This window comes from Cherax quadricarinatus, chromosome 94 (genome assembly GCF_038502225.1).
Source record: "Cherax quadricarinatus isolate ZL_2023a chromosome 94, ASM3850222v1, whole genome shotgun sequence".
Taxonomy (NCBI): Eukaryota; Metazoa; Arthropoda; class Malacostraca; order Decapoda; family Parastacidae; genus Cherax; species Cherax quadricarinatus.
Genome location: NC_091385.1, coordinates 341,840 through 362,221, shown reverse-complemented (window position 1 = coordinate 362,221; position 20,382 = coordinate 341,840). Strand labels below are relative to the sequence as shown.

Sequence of the window (20,382 nt, the reverse complement as noted above, 5' to 3'; positions counted from 1 at the left end):
CCCGTCTTCCTTCCCCTCAGATTTATATGCTCTCCAAGTCATTCTATTTTGTTTCATTTTCTCTAAATAACCAAACCACCTCAACAACCCCTCTTCAATTCTCTGACTAATACTTTTATTAACTCCACACCTCCTCCTCCTAATTTCCACACTACATATTCTCTGTATAATATTTACACCACACATTGCCCTTAGACAGAATATCTCCACTGCCTCCAGCCACCTCCTCGCTGCAACATTCACAACCCAAGCTTCACACCCATATAAGAGTGTTAGTACTACTATACTCTCATGCATTCCCTTCTTTGCCTCCATGGATAACATTTTTAGTTACAGAAACATAATTTTTTATTGTATGTCCATGTTAGCTACATTCTGTGCAGTATATTGGGATACATAACTTGTTTTTTAAATAACGTTTTTTAGTACTAAATTTACATTTTGTTTTTAACTAAGGGGTTACTAGCCCCTTGCTCCTGGCATTTGTCTACACTTATAACACGCATGGCTTACGGAGAATTCTTTTTCCACTTCCCATGGAGATAAGAGGACATAAAGAACAAGAACTATTAAGAAAATAGAAGAAAACCCAGATGGGTGTGTATATATATGTTTGTACATGTATGTGTAGTGTGACCTAAGTGTAAGTAGAAGTAGCAAGACTTACCTGAAATCTTGCATGTTTATGAGACAGAAAAAAGACACCAGCAATCCTACCATCATGTAAAACAATCACAGGTTTCCAATTTACACTCACTAGGCAGGACGGTAGTACCTCCCTAGGTGGTTCCTGTCTAGGCGGTAGTACCTCCCTAGGTGGTTCCTGTCTAGGCGGTAGTACCTCCCTAGGTGGTTCCTGTCTAGATGGTAGTACCTCCCTAGGTGGTTGCTGTCTAGACGGTAGTACCTCCCTAGGTGGTTGCTGTCTAGATGGTAGTACCTCCCTAGGTGGTTGTTGTCTAGATGGTAGTACCTCCCTAGGTGGTTGCTGTCTATATGGTAGTACCTCCCTAGGTGGATGATTGTCTAGACGGTAGTACCTCCCTAGGTGGTTGCTGTCTAGACGGTAGTACCTCCCTAGGTGGTTCCTGTCTAGACGGTAGTACCCCCCTAGGTGGTTGCTGTCTAGATGGTAGTATCTCCCTAGGTGGTTGTTGTCTAGATGGTAGTACCTCCCTAGGTGATTGCTGTCTATATGGTAGTACCTCCCTAGGTGGATGATTGTCTAGGTGGTTGCTGTCTAGACAGTAGTACCTCCCTAGGTGGTTGCTGTCTAGATGGTAGTACCTCCCTAGGTGGTTGCTGTCTAGACTGTAGTACCTCCCTAGGTGGTTGTTGTCTAGATGGTAGTACCTCCCTAGGTGGTTGCTGTCTATATGGTAGTACCTCCCTAGGTGGATGATTGTCTAGACTCTAGACGGTAGTACCTCCCTAGGTGGGTGCTGTCTAGATGGTAGTACCTCCCTAAGTGGTTGCTGTCTAGATGGTAGTACCTAGGTGGTTGCTGTCTAGATGGTAATACCTCCCTAAGTGGTTGCTGTCTAGATGGTAGTACCTAGGTGGTTGCTGTCTAGATGGTAGTACCTCCCTAGGTGGTTGCTGTCTAGATGGTAGTACCTCCCTAAGTGGTTGCTGTCTAGACGGTAGTACCTCCCTAAGTGGTTGCTGTCTAGATGGTAGTACCTCCCTAGGTGGTTGCTGTCTAGACAGTAGTACCTCCCAAAGTGGTTGCTGCCTAGATGGTAGTACCTCCCTAGGTGGTTGCTGTCTAGATGGTAGTACCTCCCTAAGTGGTTGCTGTCTGGACGGTAGTACCTCCCTAAATGGTTGCTGTCTAGATGGTAGTACCTCCCTAGGTGGTTGCTGTCTAGACAGTAGTACCTCCCTAAGTGGTTGCTGTCTAGATGGTAGTACCTCCCTAGGTGGTTGCTGTCTATATGGTAGTACCTCCCTATGTTGGTGTTGTCTAGATGGTAGTACCTCCCTAGGTGGATGATTGTCTAGATGGTAGTACCTCCCTATGTTGGTGTTGTCTAGATGGTAGTACCTCCCTAAGTGGTTGCTGTCTAGATGGTAGTACCTAGGTGGTTGCTGTCTAGATGGTAGTACCTCCCTAATTGGTTGCTGTCTAGATGGTAGTACCTAGGTGGTTGCTGTCTAGATGGTAGTACCTCCCTAGGTGGTTGCTGTCTAGATGGTAGTACCTAGGTGTTTGCTGTCTAGATGGTAGTACCTCCCTAGGTGGTTGCTGTCTAGATGGTAGTACCTCCCTAAGTGGTTGCTGTCTAGACGGTAGTACCTCCCTAAGTGGTTGCTGTCTAGATGGTAGTACCTCCCTAGGTGGTTGCTGTCTAGATGGTAGTACCTCCCTAAGTGGTTGCTGTCTAGACGGTAGTACCTCCCTAAGTGGTTGCTGTCTAGATGGTAGTACCTCCCTAGGTGGTTGCTGTCTAGATGGTAGTACCTCCCCTGGTGGTTGCTGTCTAGATGGTAGTACCTCCCCCGGTGGTTGCTGTCTAGATGGTAGTACCTCCCTAAATGGTTGCTGTCTAGATGGTAGTACCTCCCCTGGTGGTTGCTGTCTAGATGGTAGTACCTCCCTAAGTGGTTGCTGTCTAGACTGTAGTACCTCCCTAAGTGGTTGCTGTCTAGATGGTAGTACTTCCCCCGGTGGTTGCTGTTTAGATGGTAGTACCTCCCCCGGTGGTTGCTGTCTAGATGGTAGTACCTCCCCCGGTGGTTGCTGTCTAGATGGTAGTACCTCCCCCGGTGGTTGCTGTCTAGATGGTAGTACCTCCCCCGGTGGTTGCTGTCTAGATGGTAGTACCTCCCCTGGTGGTTGCTGTCTAGATGGTAGTACCTCCCAAAGTGGTTGCTGTCTAGACTGTAGTACCTCCCTAAGTGGTTGCTGTCTAGATGGTAGTACCTCCCCCGGTGGTTGCTGTCTAGATGGTAGTACCTCCCTAAGTGGTTGTTGTCTAGATGGTAGTACCTCCCCCGGTGGTTGCTGTCTAGATGGTAGTACCTCCCTAAGTGGTTGCTGTCTAGATGGTAGTACCTCCCTAAGTGGTTGCTGTCTAGATGGTAGTACCTCCCTAAGTGGTTGCTGTCTAGATGGTAGTACCTCCCCCGGTGGTTGCTGTCTAGATGGTAGTACCTCCCCTGGTGGTTGCTGTCTAGATGGTAGTACCTCCCCCGGTGGTTGCTGTCTAGATGGTAGTACCTCCCTAAGTGGTTGCTGTCTAGATGGTAGTACCTCCCTAAGTGGTTGCTGTCTAGATGGTAGTACCTCCAACGGTGGTTGCTGTCTAGATGGTAGTACCTCCCCTGGTGGTTGCTGTCTAGATGGTAGTACCTCCCCCGGTGGTTGCTGTCTAGATGGCAGTACCTCCCTAAGTGGTTGCTGTCTAGATGGTAGTACCTCCCCTGGTGGTTGCTGTCTAGATGGTAGTACCTCCCTAAGTGGTTGCTGTCTAGATGGTAGTACCTCCCTAAGTGGTTGCTGTCTAGATGGTAGTACCTCCCCTGGTGGTTGCTGTCTAGATGGTAGTACCTCCCCTGGTGGTTGCTGTCTAGATGGTAGTACCTCCCCTGGTGGTTGCTGTCTAGATGGTAGTACCTCCCTAAGTGGTTGCTGTCTAGATGGTAGTACCTCCCCCGGTGGTTGCTGTCTAGATGGTAGTACCTCCCCTGGTGGTTGCTGTCTAGATGGTAGTACCTCCCCCGGTGGTTGCTGTCTAGATGGTAGTACCTCCCTAAGTGGTTGCTGTCTAGATGGTAGTACCTCCCTAAGTGGTTGCTGTCTAGATGGTAGTACCTCCCTAAGTGGTTGCTGTCTAGATGGTAGTACCTCCCCTGGTGGTTGCTGTCTAGATGGTAGTACCTCCCCCAGTGGTTGCTGTCTAGATGGTAGTACCTCCCCCAGTGGTTGCTGTCTAGATCTTAGTACCTCCCTAAGTGGTTGCTGTCTAGATGGTAGTACCTCCCTAAGTGGTTGCTGTCTAGATGGTAGTACCTCCCCCGGTGGTTGCTGTCTAGATGGTAGTACCTCCCCCAGTGGTTGCTGTCTAGATGGTAGTACCTCCCCCGGTGGTTGCTGTCTAGATGGTAGTACCTCCCCCGGTGGTTGCTGTCTAGATGGTAGTACCTCCCTAAGTGGTTGCTGTCTAATAACCTACAACCTGAATTTACATGTATCTTATGGATAACAAACGCAAGTTTATTAATAAAAACGCTAGTTTTACTATCGTATTTTTTCACGTTTGAGTGCAATTTTTGTTACATAAACTAACATTTTATTCCCCCTAGCATTCCATAGAGCCCATACAGACTCACCTTTATTTCCTTATTATGGACTTCAAGCCCAAACAAACTACATGTAAAATCTATTAGAATTCCCAAACTAGAACTCATATCAAAAACGATAAAAAAATGTTTTTCAAATGTATAAATATTCATCTGCCAAAAGAATTAAAAAATCCTAACACGATTTCTAGTATTAAACTTTACAGGGTTAAAGTTGTAATAAAGTTGGTAGAATTACCGACAATATGTAAAGTAAAAGGACACAAGTGCAACTAATGTGACATTTATTGTGGCAACGTTTCGCTCTCCAGGAGCTTTATCAAGCCATTACAAACAATACATGGACACAGAGGGTATATAAAGGCTCAGAGTGAGGTGCAATACTAGTGAGGTAACATTTCGATGTTCACTAGTGGTAGTAGTAGTAGTAGTAGTAGTAGTGGTAGTAGTAGTAGTAGTGACAAAAGTAATACAATATGGTAGAGCAATTAATTCGTACATGAGTAAAAGGATATAAAAGCTATTACTTGGGTAACATAAAAATAGGTTGGACAAATATAGACTGGATAGAGGCAGCTTGTTTCAGTGTTTAATTGTATTCCTTGTGTCCTTTTACTTTACAGGGTTAAGGTTACAGTCACTTGTACATTAGCAACTGAAAATGCTGTACTACATTCCCTATGGATAAGGATTAAAATAAACTCTTTGTACAGATAAAAAGCCGCCTACCCACCCTAAAATAAATACTCATTACTTAATATTTAACTTTACCAAAAATCTCCCAGTTAGCTAAATCTTAAAACTTCAAATCTAGATGCCCAAAGTTCATACATTATTAACCCGTAAACGGTCCAAATGTATGTATACGTTTTTACTGCTAGTGCCCCAAACGTATATATACGTTTTATGTGTCCTACATTTAACATTGCCACGATAAGCCTGAGTCGCCTAGACATGTGAGAATGGGTGTGAGCACTCACTGTGCGCCATATTAAAATAATTGGGGATGCCTGGGTACCATATGCTCTTTTTTCCTATTAAAAACAAAAATGTTTTTTTTTCTCAAAAAAGTTGGGGCAGTACGGTAGTGAACGTATATATACGTTTGGACCGTTTACAGGTTAATACTACATTGTAGTATAAATACCTACCCAAAACAATACTGCCTTACACCCGGTTGTAACATTCACATACTGTAAACTACTCTCAACAACTCAGTGTTATATTCCCATAACATAATTTCAATATTTACGTATTATTGAAACTATTGTAATTAGAGTAAAATTGCCGTCTACTATAAATAAAGAAAAAAATGTATAACTTAAACTAAGATCAATTTCTTGAGTATTAAGTAGTCTGTAAGCCATTAAATTAAGTCTGCCCATAATGCCTAGGCATGATAGTGGCTCTTTGTGTTGTGATGAATGGTTTGAAAAACCGACAAGTTGAAGATTGAGACACTTATCTTCGGCTCTTTGTGTTGCGACTTATTATTGTAAGTTCATTATATCAATGTTAGCTTGCAAAGAAATAAATTTCGTTTGTTTTTTATTTGTTTGTATTAAAATCCTATCATCTACACTTGAGTCATTAAGGTACACTTAAGTCATTAAGGCTACACTGGAGTTTACCTGGAGAGAGTTCCGGGGGTCAACGCCCCCGCGGCCCGGTCTGTGACCAGGCCTCCTGATGGATCAGAGCCTGATCAATCAGGCTGTTGCTGCTGGCTGCACGCAAACCAACGTATGAGCCACAGCCCGGCTGGTCAGGAACCGACTTTAGGTGCTTGTCCAGTGCCAGCTTGAAGACTGCCACTTGAGTCATTAAGGCTACACTTGAGTCATTAAGGCTACACTTGAGTCATTAAGGCTACACTTGAGTCATTAAGGCTACACCTGAGTCATTAAGGCTACACCTGAGTCATTAAGGCTACACCTGAGTCATTAAGGCTACACTTGAGTCATTAAGGCTACACTTGAGTCATTAAGGCTACGCTTGAGTCATTAAGGCTACGCTTGAGTCATTAAGGCTACACTTGAGTCATTAAGGCTACACTTGAGTCATTAAGGCTACACCTGAGTCATTAAGGCTACACCTGAGTCATTAAGGCTACACCTGAGTCATTAAGGCTACACCTGAGTCATTAAGGCTACACCTGAGTCATTAAGGCTACACCTGAGTCATTAAGGCTACACCTGAGTCATTAAGGCTACACCTGAGTCATTAAGGCTACACCTGAGTCATTAAGGCTACACCTGAGTCATTAAGGCTACACCTGAGTCATTAAGGCTACACCTGAGTCATTAAGGCTACACCTGAGTCATTAAGGCTACACCTGAGTCATTAAGGCTACACCTGAGTCATTAAGGCTACACCTGAGTCATTAAGGCTACACCTGAGTCATTAAGGCTACACCTGAGTCATTAAGGCTACACCTGAGTCATTAAGGCTACACCTGAGTCATTAAGGCTACACCTGAGTCATTAAGGCTACACCTGAGTCATTAAGGCTACACCTGATTCATTAAGGCTACACCTGAGTCATTAAGGCTACACCTGAGTCATTAAGGCTACACCTGAGTCATTAAGGCTACACCTGAGTCATTAAGGCTACACTTCAGTACTTAATCACTAATAAATGTATTAAAGAAAACTTAAGTGTACATTGTCATAAAAGGATATTATTCATATGTTACCAAAATGGAACAATACACTAGTTAATGGTCAAAGTCGGACCAAAATGTCATCGTAAGTTTCTTTCCTAACTAAGTTTGCCTGTGATACTCCAATATAGAAACTATGTATTGTGCCAAAACAAAAGCATTCACATTGCTAAACTCACAAACTAGTATTTAGTCACTTAGTATTTAGTCAACTTACTCCATAATTTGTAATAATTTAGGGTTAAGAATTAATCTAAGTTTGCCCGAAATGCCTAGCCATGCTAGGTGTCCTAGTGGCCCCCTCTGTAATTAGTATTTTATTACATGTAAACCACACAACCAAAATCTGTAAACCCCGCATTGTAATCCTTATAGAGAATAAACTTGATTGACTGATTTGTGAAATGAACAAATACTTCACAAGGAAAACTTCAATGAATCAGAGATAACAAGAGAATGAAATGTGTTGGTCACACCAGCTCTGGTTCTGGGCATCAGAGAAGCATAACCAGGTAGTGTACCATGAGTGGTGACCTACAACACTACTGACCAGTTCATGAGTTTCTGCAGCACTGCGCATGCCAGTCAGCACATTCTGAGTGTGGTGGGTGTGGGTACGAAGACTGTGGCTGAGGGAGTCAGCTTCCTTACGCAGTTCAGCCTCTTGGTTGAGATAGAGTTCGTTCCAGGCAGCTGTCGCCGAACCCACAAACACTCGAGTGTCCAACTCAGTCTCCTCTATCTGGCTTACTGTTGCATGATTAGAGACCAGAGCCTGCCAGGGGGACAGTACAGTGATTAAATATACTTAGGTGAGAGGAAAAGAAAATGGTATAAAAAGAGAGATAAATCAACTTCCTTACTTGGCTGATGCCGTTTTCAACTCTGTCACTAATGTGGTTGGTTTCCCTCTTAAAGATCTTCCTGAAATCTTGTTCCAGTACTGTTGCATTATCAAGTCGATTCTTTAGACTTTCTGAGAGTGTGTCTACTGCTGACTGTGTCATGTTGAGGCTGAAAAAATAAACATTCTGTATTACACTTTATACTATCTGCTTTACATAAGATTGACTGGCCAGTTTATTATACAACAAGCTTTTGGATACATTATGTTAAGTCATTTTCACATAGTTCCATCATGGAACTATATGAAAGGTTCCATTATCAAGGCACTCCCCTTGAAGGGGAGTTCCTTGATAATAGTGACTGAACAATCATTCAGGAAATTGAGGCTACCTCACCCTTTCCCAGGTGCTGTTGGACTCCAGCAAATAACTCGCACATAGGAAACTAAAACTTGCAATAACATTTTGGTCCAACTCGGAACATTAACTAGGTGACACAGAAGTGTGTAGGAAAGGGTGTTATTTCCCTCCTCTCATTTACAATGCTCCCATCCTCCTCCTCTCATATATATGAAAATTAAAATGTTTATTTCCTTGTAAATCACAATGTGTGGTTTACATGCTATAAAATATTAATTACGAAGAAGACCACTAGCATGCCAAGGCATTTCGGGCAGACTAATACTAATTCTTACTCTATACTGATATAGGTTATGGAGAAGTACATTATAACATACATTATTAGATACATAATTAGACATGCATAATTAGACATACATAATTAGAGACATACATAATTAGGTACATACATAATTAGATTTATGATTGAGAGGTAGTACAAAACATATAATAATATTACAATTGGTACATTTAGCAATGGGATTGGATTTGTCTTGGTGCATGTGTCTAATTTATCAAATTCTACTGAATAATTACATGACCAAAATTTGCATAATTCTCTCCTGTATATCGAAAATATAGACTAGCTAAATAAATAATATTTATCTATCAGAATTAACACTAGTTTCTTACCTGTTTGAGAAGTCATTGTGGGTGTCATTGTTGAGTGACACAAAGTTCTGACTCTGAAGGCGAATGAGAACTAGTTCCTTGACTACATTACTCATTCTGGTTTGCAGCTCCTGGTGATACAAACAATAGGTGAGGGGTACCTGGGATATACATCAGCTCCAATATCAACCACATAACTAACTTCTCTTAGTTGCCTCTCAAGCAGAATCAGAGATACGAAAGTGCTTGAATATAACTCACGAAATCGTAAAGACACGATTGTGACGGTCTGGAGTTTTGAGACTCTCTGACCGCGGGTTCAAATCCCGCCCGTGGTATGGTTTGCTTGAATATAGCCTGTAGTGTATATATGTTGCTGCTTTCAGTGCATACACACCAAGGGAGTTATACACCTTAGAATATATACAAAATGTGGACTGGTTGTCACACAAATCTGGTGCTGTATGACCATTATGGGTTGAGCTCTTCCTCATGATGATCATCATCATAATGAGGGGTGGAGATATGTTGCAATTTCTGAACTGCTGTATCAGCACACCTCCGGCAAGACAGTGATGGACCGAGTGATGGTGAAAGTGTTTCTTTTTCAGGTCACTCTGCCTTAGCGGGAAACAGCCAGTGTGTTAAATAAATAATAATATCTACAAGGATCCACCAGGTATCAAGAACTACATTCTCAGGTCTCCAGTATTAGCAATTATTAATATATTAATTGGAAAGTAGTAAACCCATAAGAGTCATACAGAACATAAAGAATGAGGGAGGGGGTAAATTAGGTGTGATCTGAGGTAAGGGAGGGTAGCTTAAATTCCTCAAATCAACTCCATTTACAAGCTTCAAGGTAATCCCTTGAAGTGTTACAGACAGAATATTGTAAACAAGTACCAGTAAAAAATACACACACAAGATTGAAATAAAGCAAACAATAAACACAAACGTTCGTGATAAAATAAAAAAAATCCATCACCCAGTAAAAAAGATTAAGCTAAAATTTTCTCCTAAACAAACTCACTGATAACCTGGCAGACACATTTATTATTAGTGTATAAAAATTACGGCATAAAAATGAAAGCTTATGAACAAGGAGCTTATGAACAGTGGACCCTCGCCTAATGATATTAATTGGTACCCAAGACCGAATAACTTTAGGCGATTTTTTTTAGCGTTAGCCGAGGCAAAATGTTAGCGTTAAATGTACTGTTAGCTGAATTTAACGTTAGGCGATGCCATTGTTAGGTGAGGGTCCACTGTAATTATGAACAAGGGTACAATGTTGAAACATGAGCAACAGTAGAGTACAACACAAGTTACACAAAACAGGAAGTGGATAACTTAAAAACAATTGACTATGGGCAAGATGAGTTTGCTCCATCCTCAGTCAACGGAGAATAATCTATGTGAACAATTAATGAAGCTCATTTCGTAATTAACATTTTCATTAAAGTTTTGTCCTTGTCAGATGTTCCTCTTGACACCTTAACGTAGTCACCATTTCCCCAAAGGTCATTTTGATAGTGAATATTTACCAAATGAAGGTGATCTTATGAGTAATGTCTAGCTAAAACCTAATGCATCTTAACTAAGCAAACAATACTTTTTATTACATTCACGGGTGTTTTATGACCCTTAAAAGTCATACAACACCTAGGAAATTAAGGGGCAATCAGGACTGATCTAAGGAAGGGAAGAGAAGAGCAGCTAATTCCTTGGATCAAGAATCCCTCACTGGCATCCAAAGACCCCACTTGAAGGATCCATACAATATTTACACTTCCTTTATAAGTAAGAAAAAGCTTCCTGAAATACTGGAAGGCATCTACTGGCCTCTACATCGGCATATCACATTATACAATCATAACTGACCCCAATGGAAATACAGTGGAACCTCAAAAATCAAACTTTCTTCGGTCCAGAAGGCTGTGTGCTGCTACTGAACGAATTTATTCCCATCAGGAATAATGTAAATTAAATTAGTCCATTTCAGACCCTCAAAAATACACTTATAAAAGCACTTACAAAAATATACTTACATGAACTGCTCCCAACTCAAGCAGTTGATTTTTGAGATTCCACTGTAAGTCACTTTGACTTTCTAGGGCAATTCTAGATAATTAGACCATGTTACTGTGTACGATAGTTGTATTTATGTGTACCTGTACCTAAATAAACTTACTAAAGCACTTATATAACTTTCACCTTTGAAGTTGATTATTAAGGCACTATATGACCCTTGCAGGTTAGCGCTTCCTTTTTATAATAATAATAATAACCCGTAAACGGTCCAAGCAGATCTACGTTCACATGTGTAGTGCTACATAAGTAGATCTACGTTTTTTAACGTATTTTCAGATTTTTTATTTTTTTTTCAACAAGTCGGCCGTCTCCCACCGAGGCAGGGTGACCCAAAAAAGAAAGAAAATCCCCAAAAAGAAAATACTTTCATCATCATTCAACACTTTCACCACACTCGCACATTATCACTGTTTTTGCAGAGGTGCTCAGAATACAACAGTTTAGAAGCATATACAGTGGACCCCCGCATAACAATTACCTCCGAATGCGACCAATTATGTAAGTGTATTTATGTAAGTGCGTTTGTACGTGTATGTTTGGGGGTCTGAAATGGACTAATCTACTTCACAATATTCCTTATGGGAACAAATTCGGTCAGTACTGGCACCTGAACATACTACTGGAATGAAAAAAGTTCGTTAACCGGGGGTCCACTGTACATATAAAGATACACAACATATCCCTCCAAACTGCCAATATCCCAAACCCCTCCTTTAAAGTGCAGGCATTGTACTTCCCATTTCCAGGACTCAAAAAAAGATCAAAGTTTTTTTACACATTTTCAAATGTAAAAAAAACAAAAAGAAGATCTACTGTTTTTTTGCTTACTTTCAAATGTTGAAAACACGTATATACACGTTTGGACCGTTTACTGGTTAAAGCACTACACATATGTTGATGATAAAGAAGCAATAAAACCAGCATTGTAAAACTTCCCTTGACAAGTCCCAAAACTGTTAAAAGGTCTATGAAGCAAAAATTTAAAATCCCACAAAATCACTTCCGAATAAATAAATATTTAAATCTTTGACTGCTTGAAAGAAAAAAAGAAATACATTTCCTGGTACTACAACAAGAAGTACTTAATATAGTGCAAAATCAATCAAGCTGATATTAAAGTATAATGAACAAAATCAGAACCTGAATAATTATACATGTACAATGGAACCTCAAATATCGAACTGCTCCCAACTCAACCAATTATGTAAGTGTATTTTTGTAAGTGCTTTTATAAGTGTATTTTTGAGGATCTGAAACGAGCTAATCTAATTTACATTATTCCTGATGGGAATAAATTCATTCGGTAACGGCACTCGAACAGCAGTCTGGAACGAAGAAAGTTTGATATTTGAGGTTCCATTGTATATGCAAATGTAATAATAATGGTCTCAGCTCAAAATTAATCCAGCACATTACTAACAATCCTAGGTACTAGGATGGTAGACAGCAACCATCCAGCAAGGTACTACTGTATATCTTGGTACTTCTACTTACACTTAGGTCAGACTACACATGTATGTACACACATACTGCCTCTCCTCACTTAGCGACGCACTCATTTACTGAAGACTCGGACTTACAACAGGCTCTCTGTCCAGTATGCATACCTAAGTAGTGTATATTAGAGCTGAATTTCTGTATTCTGTTTATTACAATATACAGTACACTACTGTATAAACATTTAAAAATATATTAAAAATGTTATAAATAGTAGAAAGGTGACATTAAAACAATATCAAAGATGGTTGACACAAACCCACTACCATTATACTGTAGTATGCTCCTCACTTAGCCATGAATTCGTTTACCAATGAGGTCTTAAGAATGGAGCTCTGTCGTTAAGTTCAGTTCTTATTCTGTATTTCCTCCTATCTCAATAGGGAAGTGGAAAAGAATTCTTTCTCTAACCCATGTGTGTCATGTGAGGCGACTAAAATGCTGGGAGCAAGGGGCTAGTAACCCCTTCTCCTGTATAAATTACTAACGTTAAAAAGAGAAACTTTTGTTTTTCTTTTTGGGTCACCCTGCTTCAGTGGGATATGGCCAGTTTGTTGAAAGAAAGAAGTTTACTGAGTATACCAGGTAAAGTGTATGGTAGGGTTATTATTGAAAGAATTCAAGGTAAAACAGAAAGCAGGATTGTAGATGAGCAAGAAGGCTTTAGAAGGTAGGGGATGTGTAGATCAGGTGTTTACATTGAAGCATATATGTGAATAGTATTTAGATAAAGGTAGGGAAGTTTTCATTGCATTTATGGATTTAGAAAAGGTATATGATAGAGTGGATAGGGGAGCAATGTGGCAGATGTTGCAAATACTTATATATGGAATAGGTAGTATGTTACTAAATGCTGTAAAGAGCCTAGTGGGGCCCAGGTTAGGGTGTGTAGGAGAGAGGGAGAATACTTCCCAGTAAAAGTAGGTCTTAGAATGGTATGTGTAATGTCACCATGGTTGTTTAACATAAGTATTTATATATGGGGTTGGAAAAGAAGTAAATGCTAGGATGTTGGAGAGAGGGGTGAGATTAAATTAAGAGTTTACCTGGACAGAGTTCCGGGGGTCAACGCCCCTATGGCCCGGTCTGTGACCAGGCCTCCTGGTGGATCAGAGTCTGATCAACCAGGCTGTTACTGCTGGCTGCACGCAATCCAACATACGAGCCACAGCCCGGCTGGTCAGGTACCGACATTAGGTGCTTGTCCAGTGCCAGCTTGAAGACAGCCAGGGGTCTATGTATGCTGGGAGGCAGTTGAACAGTCTTGGGCCCCTGACACTTATTGTATTGTCTCTTAACGTGCTAGTGACACCCCTGCTTTTCATAGGGGGGATGTTGCATCATCTGCCAAGTCTTTTGCTTTTGTTGTGAGTGATTTTCGTGTGCAAGTTCGGTACTAGTCCCTAGTACCGAGTTATGCATGCTGTGAAGGTTCTCTGTACATTTTCTAGGTCAGCAATTTCACCTGCCTTGAAAGGTGCTGTTAGTGTGTAGCAACATTCCAGCCTAGATAGAACAAGCGACCTGAAGAGTGTCATCATGGTCTTGGCATCCCTAGTTTTGAAGGTTCTCATTATCCATCCTGTCATTTTTCTAGCAGCTGTGATTGATACATTGTTATGGTCCTTGAAGGTGAGATCCTCCGACATGATCACTCCCAGGTCTTTGATGTTGGTTTTTCGCTCTATTTTGTGGCCGGAATTTGTTTTGTACTCTGATGAAGTTTTAATTTCCTCATGTTTACCATATCAGAGTAATTGAAATTTCTCATCGTTGAACTTCATATTGTTTTCTGCAGCCCACTGAAAGATTTAGTTGATGTCCACCTGGAGCCTTGCAGTGTCTGCAATGGAAGACACTGTCATGCAGATTCGGGTGTCATCTGCAAAGGAAGACAAGGTGCTGTGGCTGACATCCTTGTCTATGTCAGATATGAGGAGGAGAAACAAGATGGGAGCGAGTACTGTGCCTTGTGGAACAGAGCTTTTCACCGTAGCCGCCTCGGACTTTACTCTGTTGACTACTACTCTTTGTGTTTTGTTTGCGAGGAAATTATAGATCCCTCTACCAACTTTTCCTGTTATTCCTTTAGCATGCATTTTGTGAGCTATTACGCCATGGTCACACTTGTCGAAGGCTTTTGCAAAGCCTGTATATATTACATCTGCATTCTTTTTGTCTTCTAGTGCATCTAGGACCTTGTAGTGATCCAATAGTCGAGACAGACAGGAGCGACCTGTTCTAAACCCATGTTGCCCTGGGTTGTGTAACTGATGGGTTTCTAGATGGGTGGTGATCTTGCTTCTTAGGACCCTTTCAAAGATTTTTATGATATGGGATGTTAGTGCTATCGGTCTGTAGTTCTTTGCTGTTGCTTTACTGCCCCCTTTGTGGAGTGGGGCTATGTCTGTTGTTTTTAGTAACTGTGGGACGACCCCCGTGTCCATGCTCCCTCTCCATAGGATGGTAAAAGCTCATGATAGGGGCTTCTTGCAGTTCTTGATGAACACTGAGTTCCATGAGTCTGGCCCTGGGGCAGAGTGCATGGGCATGTTATTTATCGCCTGTTCGAAGTCATTTGGTGTCAGGATAACATCAGATAGGCTTGTGTTAACCAAATTCTGTGGCTCTCTCATAAAAAATTCATTTTGATCTTCGACTCTCAGTCTGGTTAGCGGCTTGCTAAAAACTGAGTCATATTGGGACTTGAGTAGCTCACTCATTTCCTTGCTGTCATCTGTGTAGGACCCATCTTGTTTAAGTAGGGGCCCAATGCTGGACGTTGTTCTTAACTTTGATTTGGCATAGGAAAAGAAATACTTTGGGTTTCTTTCGATTTCATTTATGGCTTTTAGTTCTTCCCGCGATTCATCACAAGATTCCTTTAGCTTAAGTTCGATGTTTGCTATTTCTCTGAGCAGTGACTCCCTACGCATTTCAGATATATTGGCCTCTTTTAGCCGCTCTGTTATTCTTTTCGTCGCCTGTAAAGGGAGCGTCTGTCTCTTTCTATTTTACATCTACTCCTTTTTCTTAAAGGAATAAGCCTTGAGCATACATCGAGTGCCACAGAGTTAATCTGTTCTAGGCATAAGTTGGGGTCTGTGTTGCTTAGTCTATCTTACCAGCTTATATCGGTTAGGACTTGGTTTACTTGGTCCCACTTTATGCTCTTGTTATTGAAGCTGAATTTCGTGAAGGCTCCCTCGTGACTAATCTCATTATGTCGGTCTGGGGCTCCGCACATACATGTCTGAACCTCGATTATGTTGTGATCTGAGTATATTGTTTTTGATATGGTGACATTTCGTATCAGATCATCATTGTTAGTGAAGATGAGGTCTGGTGTATTCTCCAGTCTAGTAGGCTCTATTATTTGCTGGTTTAAGTTGAATTTTGTGTAGAGATTTAAAAGCTCGTGTGTGTGTGTGTGTGTGTGTGTGAGTTTTCGTCAAAGCTGCCTCCTGGTGTTATCACTGCAAGAACATTATTTGCTATATTTCTTCATTTTAGGTGCCTTAAGTTGAAATCCCCCAGGAGCAAGATGTTGGGGGCAGGAGCTGGCAGATTTTCCAGACAGTGGTCTATTTTTAACAGCTGTTCCTGGAATTGCTGGGACGTTGCATCCGGATGCTTGTAGACTACCACAATGACTAGGTTCTGGTTCTCGATCTTTACTGCTAAAACTTCCACTACATCATTTGAGGCATTAAGCAGTTCTGTGCAAACAAGTGACTCTGCGATATACAGGCCAACCCCCCCTTTTGCCTGTTCACTCTGTCACATCTGTATAGGTTGTAACCTGGGATCCATATTTCGTTGTCCAAGTGATCCTTTATGTGGGTCTCTGTGAAAGCCGCGAACATTGCATTTGCCTATGCAAGCAGTCCACGAATGAAAGGTATTTTGTTGTTCGTTGCTGGCTTTAGACCCTTTATATTTGCAAAGATGAATGTCATCGGATGGTGGTATTGGTGGTACTGGGGGGGACTCTTTTTTCCAGCATTAGTATCTGTATCTGTTGGTTTGGAGTGGAGGCCATCGACTGTGGTTCCACTCCAGGAATGACTGGATTTGGTGTACGATTTCTGCCATTTCCTGCCAGTTCTTTTTCCTTCCTGGCACTAAAAAACCTCTCCCTCTTGAGTGGCTGTGGCTACCCAGGTTTTCCCATGGTCTGGATGTTTTGTATCTTTTTGTCCCCTTTAGATGGTGTACCTGGCAATTTAAGTTATAGCACAGTCTTTCCTGTACTGAAGAGGGATACATTTCAAAGTGAAAAAGCTTACAGGAAGGGAGTTTGCATTTTCCTGTTGCCATATGGGCACAGTATTTTCTAGGGTGGTCAAAGTTGCACGTCCCATCTGTTTTTCCAGATTTCCCATGCCTACAGATACCAAGTGCATAGTATGTGCACAGGCTTGGTTTCCGTTTGCCTTGGGTTTCTGTGACTATTCCCTGTTGGTGTATGTTTACCTGTCTCCTATCCTCACTAGCACTAACAATGGGGCTCTCACCAGTTGTTTTTGGTAATGTATCCTCACTAATGAGGAATCAAATACAAAACAGAAGTTCACACAGCTACTTTTTGCTGATGATACTGTGCTTTTGGAGGATTTTCAAGAGAAGTGCAAAGGTTAGTGGACGACTTTGGGAGAGAGTGTAAAGGTAGAAAGTTGAAAGTGAATATAGATAAGAGTAAGGTGATGAAGGTATCAAATGATTTAGATATAGAAAAATTGGATATCACATTGGAGGGAGGGAGTATGGAAGAAGTGAATGTTTTCAGATATTTGGGAGTTTTGTCAGCAGATGGGTTTATGAAGGATGAGGTAAACCATAGAATTGATGAAGGAAAAAAGGTGAGTAGTGTGTTAAGATATCTGTGGAGAAAAAGAACGTTATCCATGGAGGCAAAGAAGGTAATGTACGAGAGTATAGTGGTACCAACACTCTTATATGGGTGTGAAGCATAGGTTGTAAATGCTGAAGTGAGGAGGCAGCTTTAGGCAGTGGAGATGTTGTGTCTATGGGCAATGTGTGGTATTATGCAGAGAATTCATAGTGTGGAAATTAGGAGGAGGTGTGGAGTTACTAAAAATATTAGTCAGAGGGCTGAAGAGGGGCTGTCGAGGTGGTTTGGTCATTTAGAGAGAATGGAACAAAGTAAAATGACTTGGAGAGCATATGAATCTGCTGGGGAAGGAAGGCGGGGTAGGGGTCGTCCCTGAAAAGGTTGGAGGGAGGGGGTAAAGGAGGTTTAGTGGACGAGGGGCTTGGACTTCCAGCAAGCGTGCATGCGCATATTAGATAGGAACGAATGGAGACGAATAGTTTTTGGGATCTGACAAGCTGTTGGACTGTGAGCAGGGTAACATTTTGTGAAGGGATTCAGGGAAACTGATTAGTTGGACTTGAGCTCTGGAAATGGGAAGTACAATGCCAGAACTTTAAAGGAGGGGTCTAGGATATTGGCAGTTTGGAGGGACATCTAAACTGTCATATCTGAGTGCCTCTGCAAAGACAATGATTATGTATGAGTGATGGTAAAAGTGTTGAAGGATGATATAAGTTTTTTTCTTTCTTTCTGGGTCACCCTGCCTTGGTGGAAAACGGCGGGCATGTTAAAAAAAAAAAGTCATTAATGCTCCAACAACAGAGCCACAGAGAGGCACAAACCAATAAAGTTTATATATATTGCAGTAAGTGAATGCCAAATTTAATAGAATTTGGTTGATACCTACATTTCATATACTGTACAGGTATTCATAAGGCAAGGGGGGGCAGTGGGTGAGAGGAAGAATGTCTCTTAATTTGGGAGACTGTGAATGTGCTCACCCTGACAAAGTTCTGGGCATTGATGTTGAGGTGGTTTGCATGGTCCCGGGATCGCATCACCAGGTTGTTGTGCTTGGAGGCAAACATTTCCACATCCTGCGACAGCTTCTGCAGTGTGTCTGCCTGCCGGGTGGCGTAGGTCAGGTAAACGTCTTGAAGCATCTCTACCTGCGGCAGAATTCATCCACACTAACCTCTCAGACACTCATGCTTTCTTCGTTCTCAGTACCGTAGGTTCAAAATATTCTGTAAGCAACAAATCTAGTGTTTTTGCACTGATGGGACAGGGCATTAATATACTATATGCGTTATACCCAAAACCAGAGTGCTTTTGTGTGTTTAAACAATTATCTTCTGAGACCTAAAACCATACATGTGTAAGAGTAAATTTTTTTTTCTCTAATGATATGCTTAAGGATTACATGATATGATGGATTTAATCTAGCACAGCCCTGACTTAGCATGGACATGTCTAGCATGGACCTGGCCTAGCATGGACCTGGTCCAGCTTGGCTTTGACCCAGCATAGACCTGATATAGCATGGTCCTAACCTAGCATGAACCTGATACAGCACAGCCCTGACCTAGCATGAACCTGATACAGCACAGCCCTGACCTAGCATGAACCTGATACAGCCCAGCCCTGACCTAGCATGAACCTGATACAGCCCAGCCCTGACCTAGCATGAACCTGATACAGCACAGCCCTGACCTAGCATGAACCTGATACAGCACAGCCCTGACCTAGCATGAACCTGATACAGCACAGCCCTGACCTAGCATGAACCTGATACAGCACAGCCCTGACCTAGCATGAACCTGATACAGCACAGCCCTGACCTAGCATGAACCTGATACAGCACAGCCCTAACCTAGCATGAACCTGATACAGCACAGCCCTGACCTAGCATGAACCTGCAGTGCTTACACAACTAAAATATTTTATGCTTGCATGCAAGCATGAATCACATACAATTATATTACATTTACTGTTCAATATATTTACATATGAAGAATCTAGGTAAGATCAATTAATGTTTTAAAGTGGTTTTAATTCCCTCACAGAAACACTAGCCAGGAAGGCTCTCTTTACTCCCCTAACTTAGTTTAGCACTACTAATATTATATTTATGGGGAAAGCACTAAACCCAAAGGGATCATACATCACCTTGGAATATGAGGTATTTGAGTTGAACCCAAGGTATGAAGGGTAGCTTCGAGTCCTTGCATCAAAAGCCCTTCACCCACATCAAAATGGCCACCTCCCACCCCTTTCAGATCCAAATATTTGTTTCTCCTTTGCTATACAAGACACTGCAGTTTACATGTAATAAAACATTGTCTGGCACAAAAAAAACCCACTAGTATGCAAATGCATTTTGGGTTAAGTTCAGAAAACACTTGTACTGTAATAATAGTTATGCTACGTAATTTACATTATGTATGATAATTGTGTTTATGTGTACCTGTGCCTAAATAAACTTAATAAATATATATGAACACAAGGAATAAAATTTATAATAGTAAAACGAAAATGATGAACATCAATATACAGTACCTATTTCTCTTTAAACAAAAGATAAACAGGCCCGGTGGCCTGGTGGTTAACGCTCCCGCTTCACACACGGAGGGCCCGGGTTCGATTCCCGGCGGGTGGAAACATTTCGACGTTTCCTTACACCTGTTGTCCTGTTCACCTAGCAGCAAATAGGTACCTGGGTGTTAGTCGACTGGTGTGGGTCGCATCCTGGGGGAGAAGATTAAGGACCCCAATGGAAATAAGTTAGACAGTCCTCGATGACGCACTGACTTTCTTGGGTTATCCTGGGTGGCTAACCCTCCGGGGTTAAAAATCCGAACGAAATCTTATCTTATCTTAACGCCAAAAACTGTTAATAAAGAACAGGATACAAAGAGCCTCACACTTATTAATTAAAATTACAGACTATGAAGAAAATCCAGTGTTATTATTACAAGCTGGCACTGGACAAGCACCTAAAGTCGGTTCCTGACCAGCCGGGCTGTGGCTCGTACGTTGGTTTGCGTGCAGCCAGCAGCAACAGCCTGGTTGATCAGGCTCTGATCCACCAGGAGGCCTGGTCACAGACCGGGCCGCAGGGGCGTTGACCC

The 20,382-nt window shown here is 41.7% G+C and overlaps 1 protein-coding gene and 1 long non-coding RNA gene across 4 annotated transcripts in view; one reads left to right on the top strand and one right to left on the bottom strand.

Moving 5' to 3' along the window:
- Positions 1–20,382, top strand: part of LOC138855426 (uncharacterized) — a 341,731-nt gene that overhangs the window by 18,059 nt on the left and 303,290 nt on the right. The gene's annotated exons all lie outside the window — the stretch shown is intronic.
- The window catches only part of LOC128700899 (serine-rich adhesin for platelets), a 348,673-nt gene that overhangs the window by 29,557 nt on the left and 298,734 nt on the right, over positions 1–20,382 (bottom strand). For all 3 annotated transcript variants that reach the window (XR_011394661.1, XM_070104712.1, XM_070104713.1), the window contains exons 6-9: positions 18,253–18,420; positions 8,845–8,954; positions 7,831–7,981; positions 7,518–7,742 (exon numbers count right to left, since the gene is read on the bottom strand). Coding sequence is in view for 2 of the 3 variants with exons in the window: in XM_070104712.1 (XP_069960813.1) it covers positions 7,518–7,742; positions 7,831–7,981; positions 8,845–8,954; positions 18,253–18,420 (654 nt within the window). In the remaining variant the exon portion in view is untranslated. The remainder of the gene's footprint in view (positions 1–7,517; positions 7,743–7,830; positions 7,982–8,844; positions 8,955–18,252; positions 18,421–20,382) is intronic.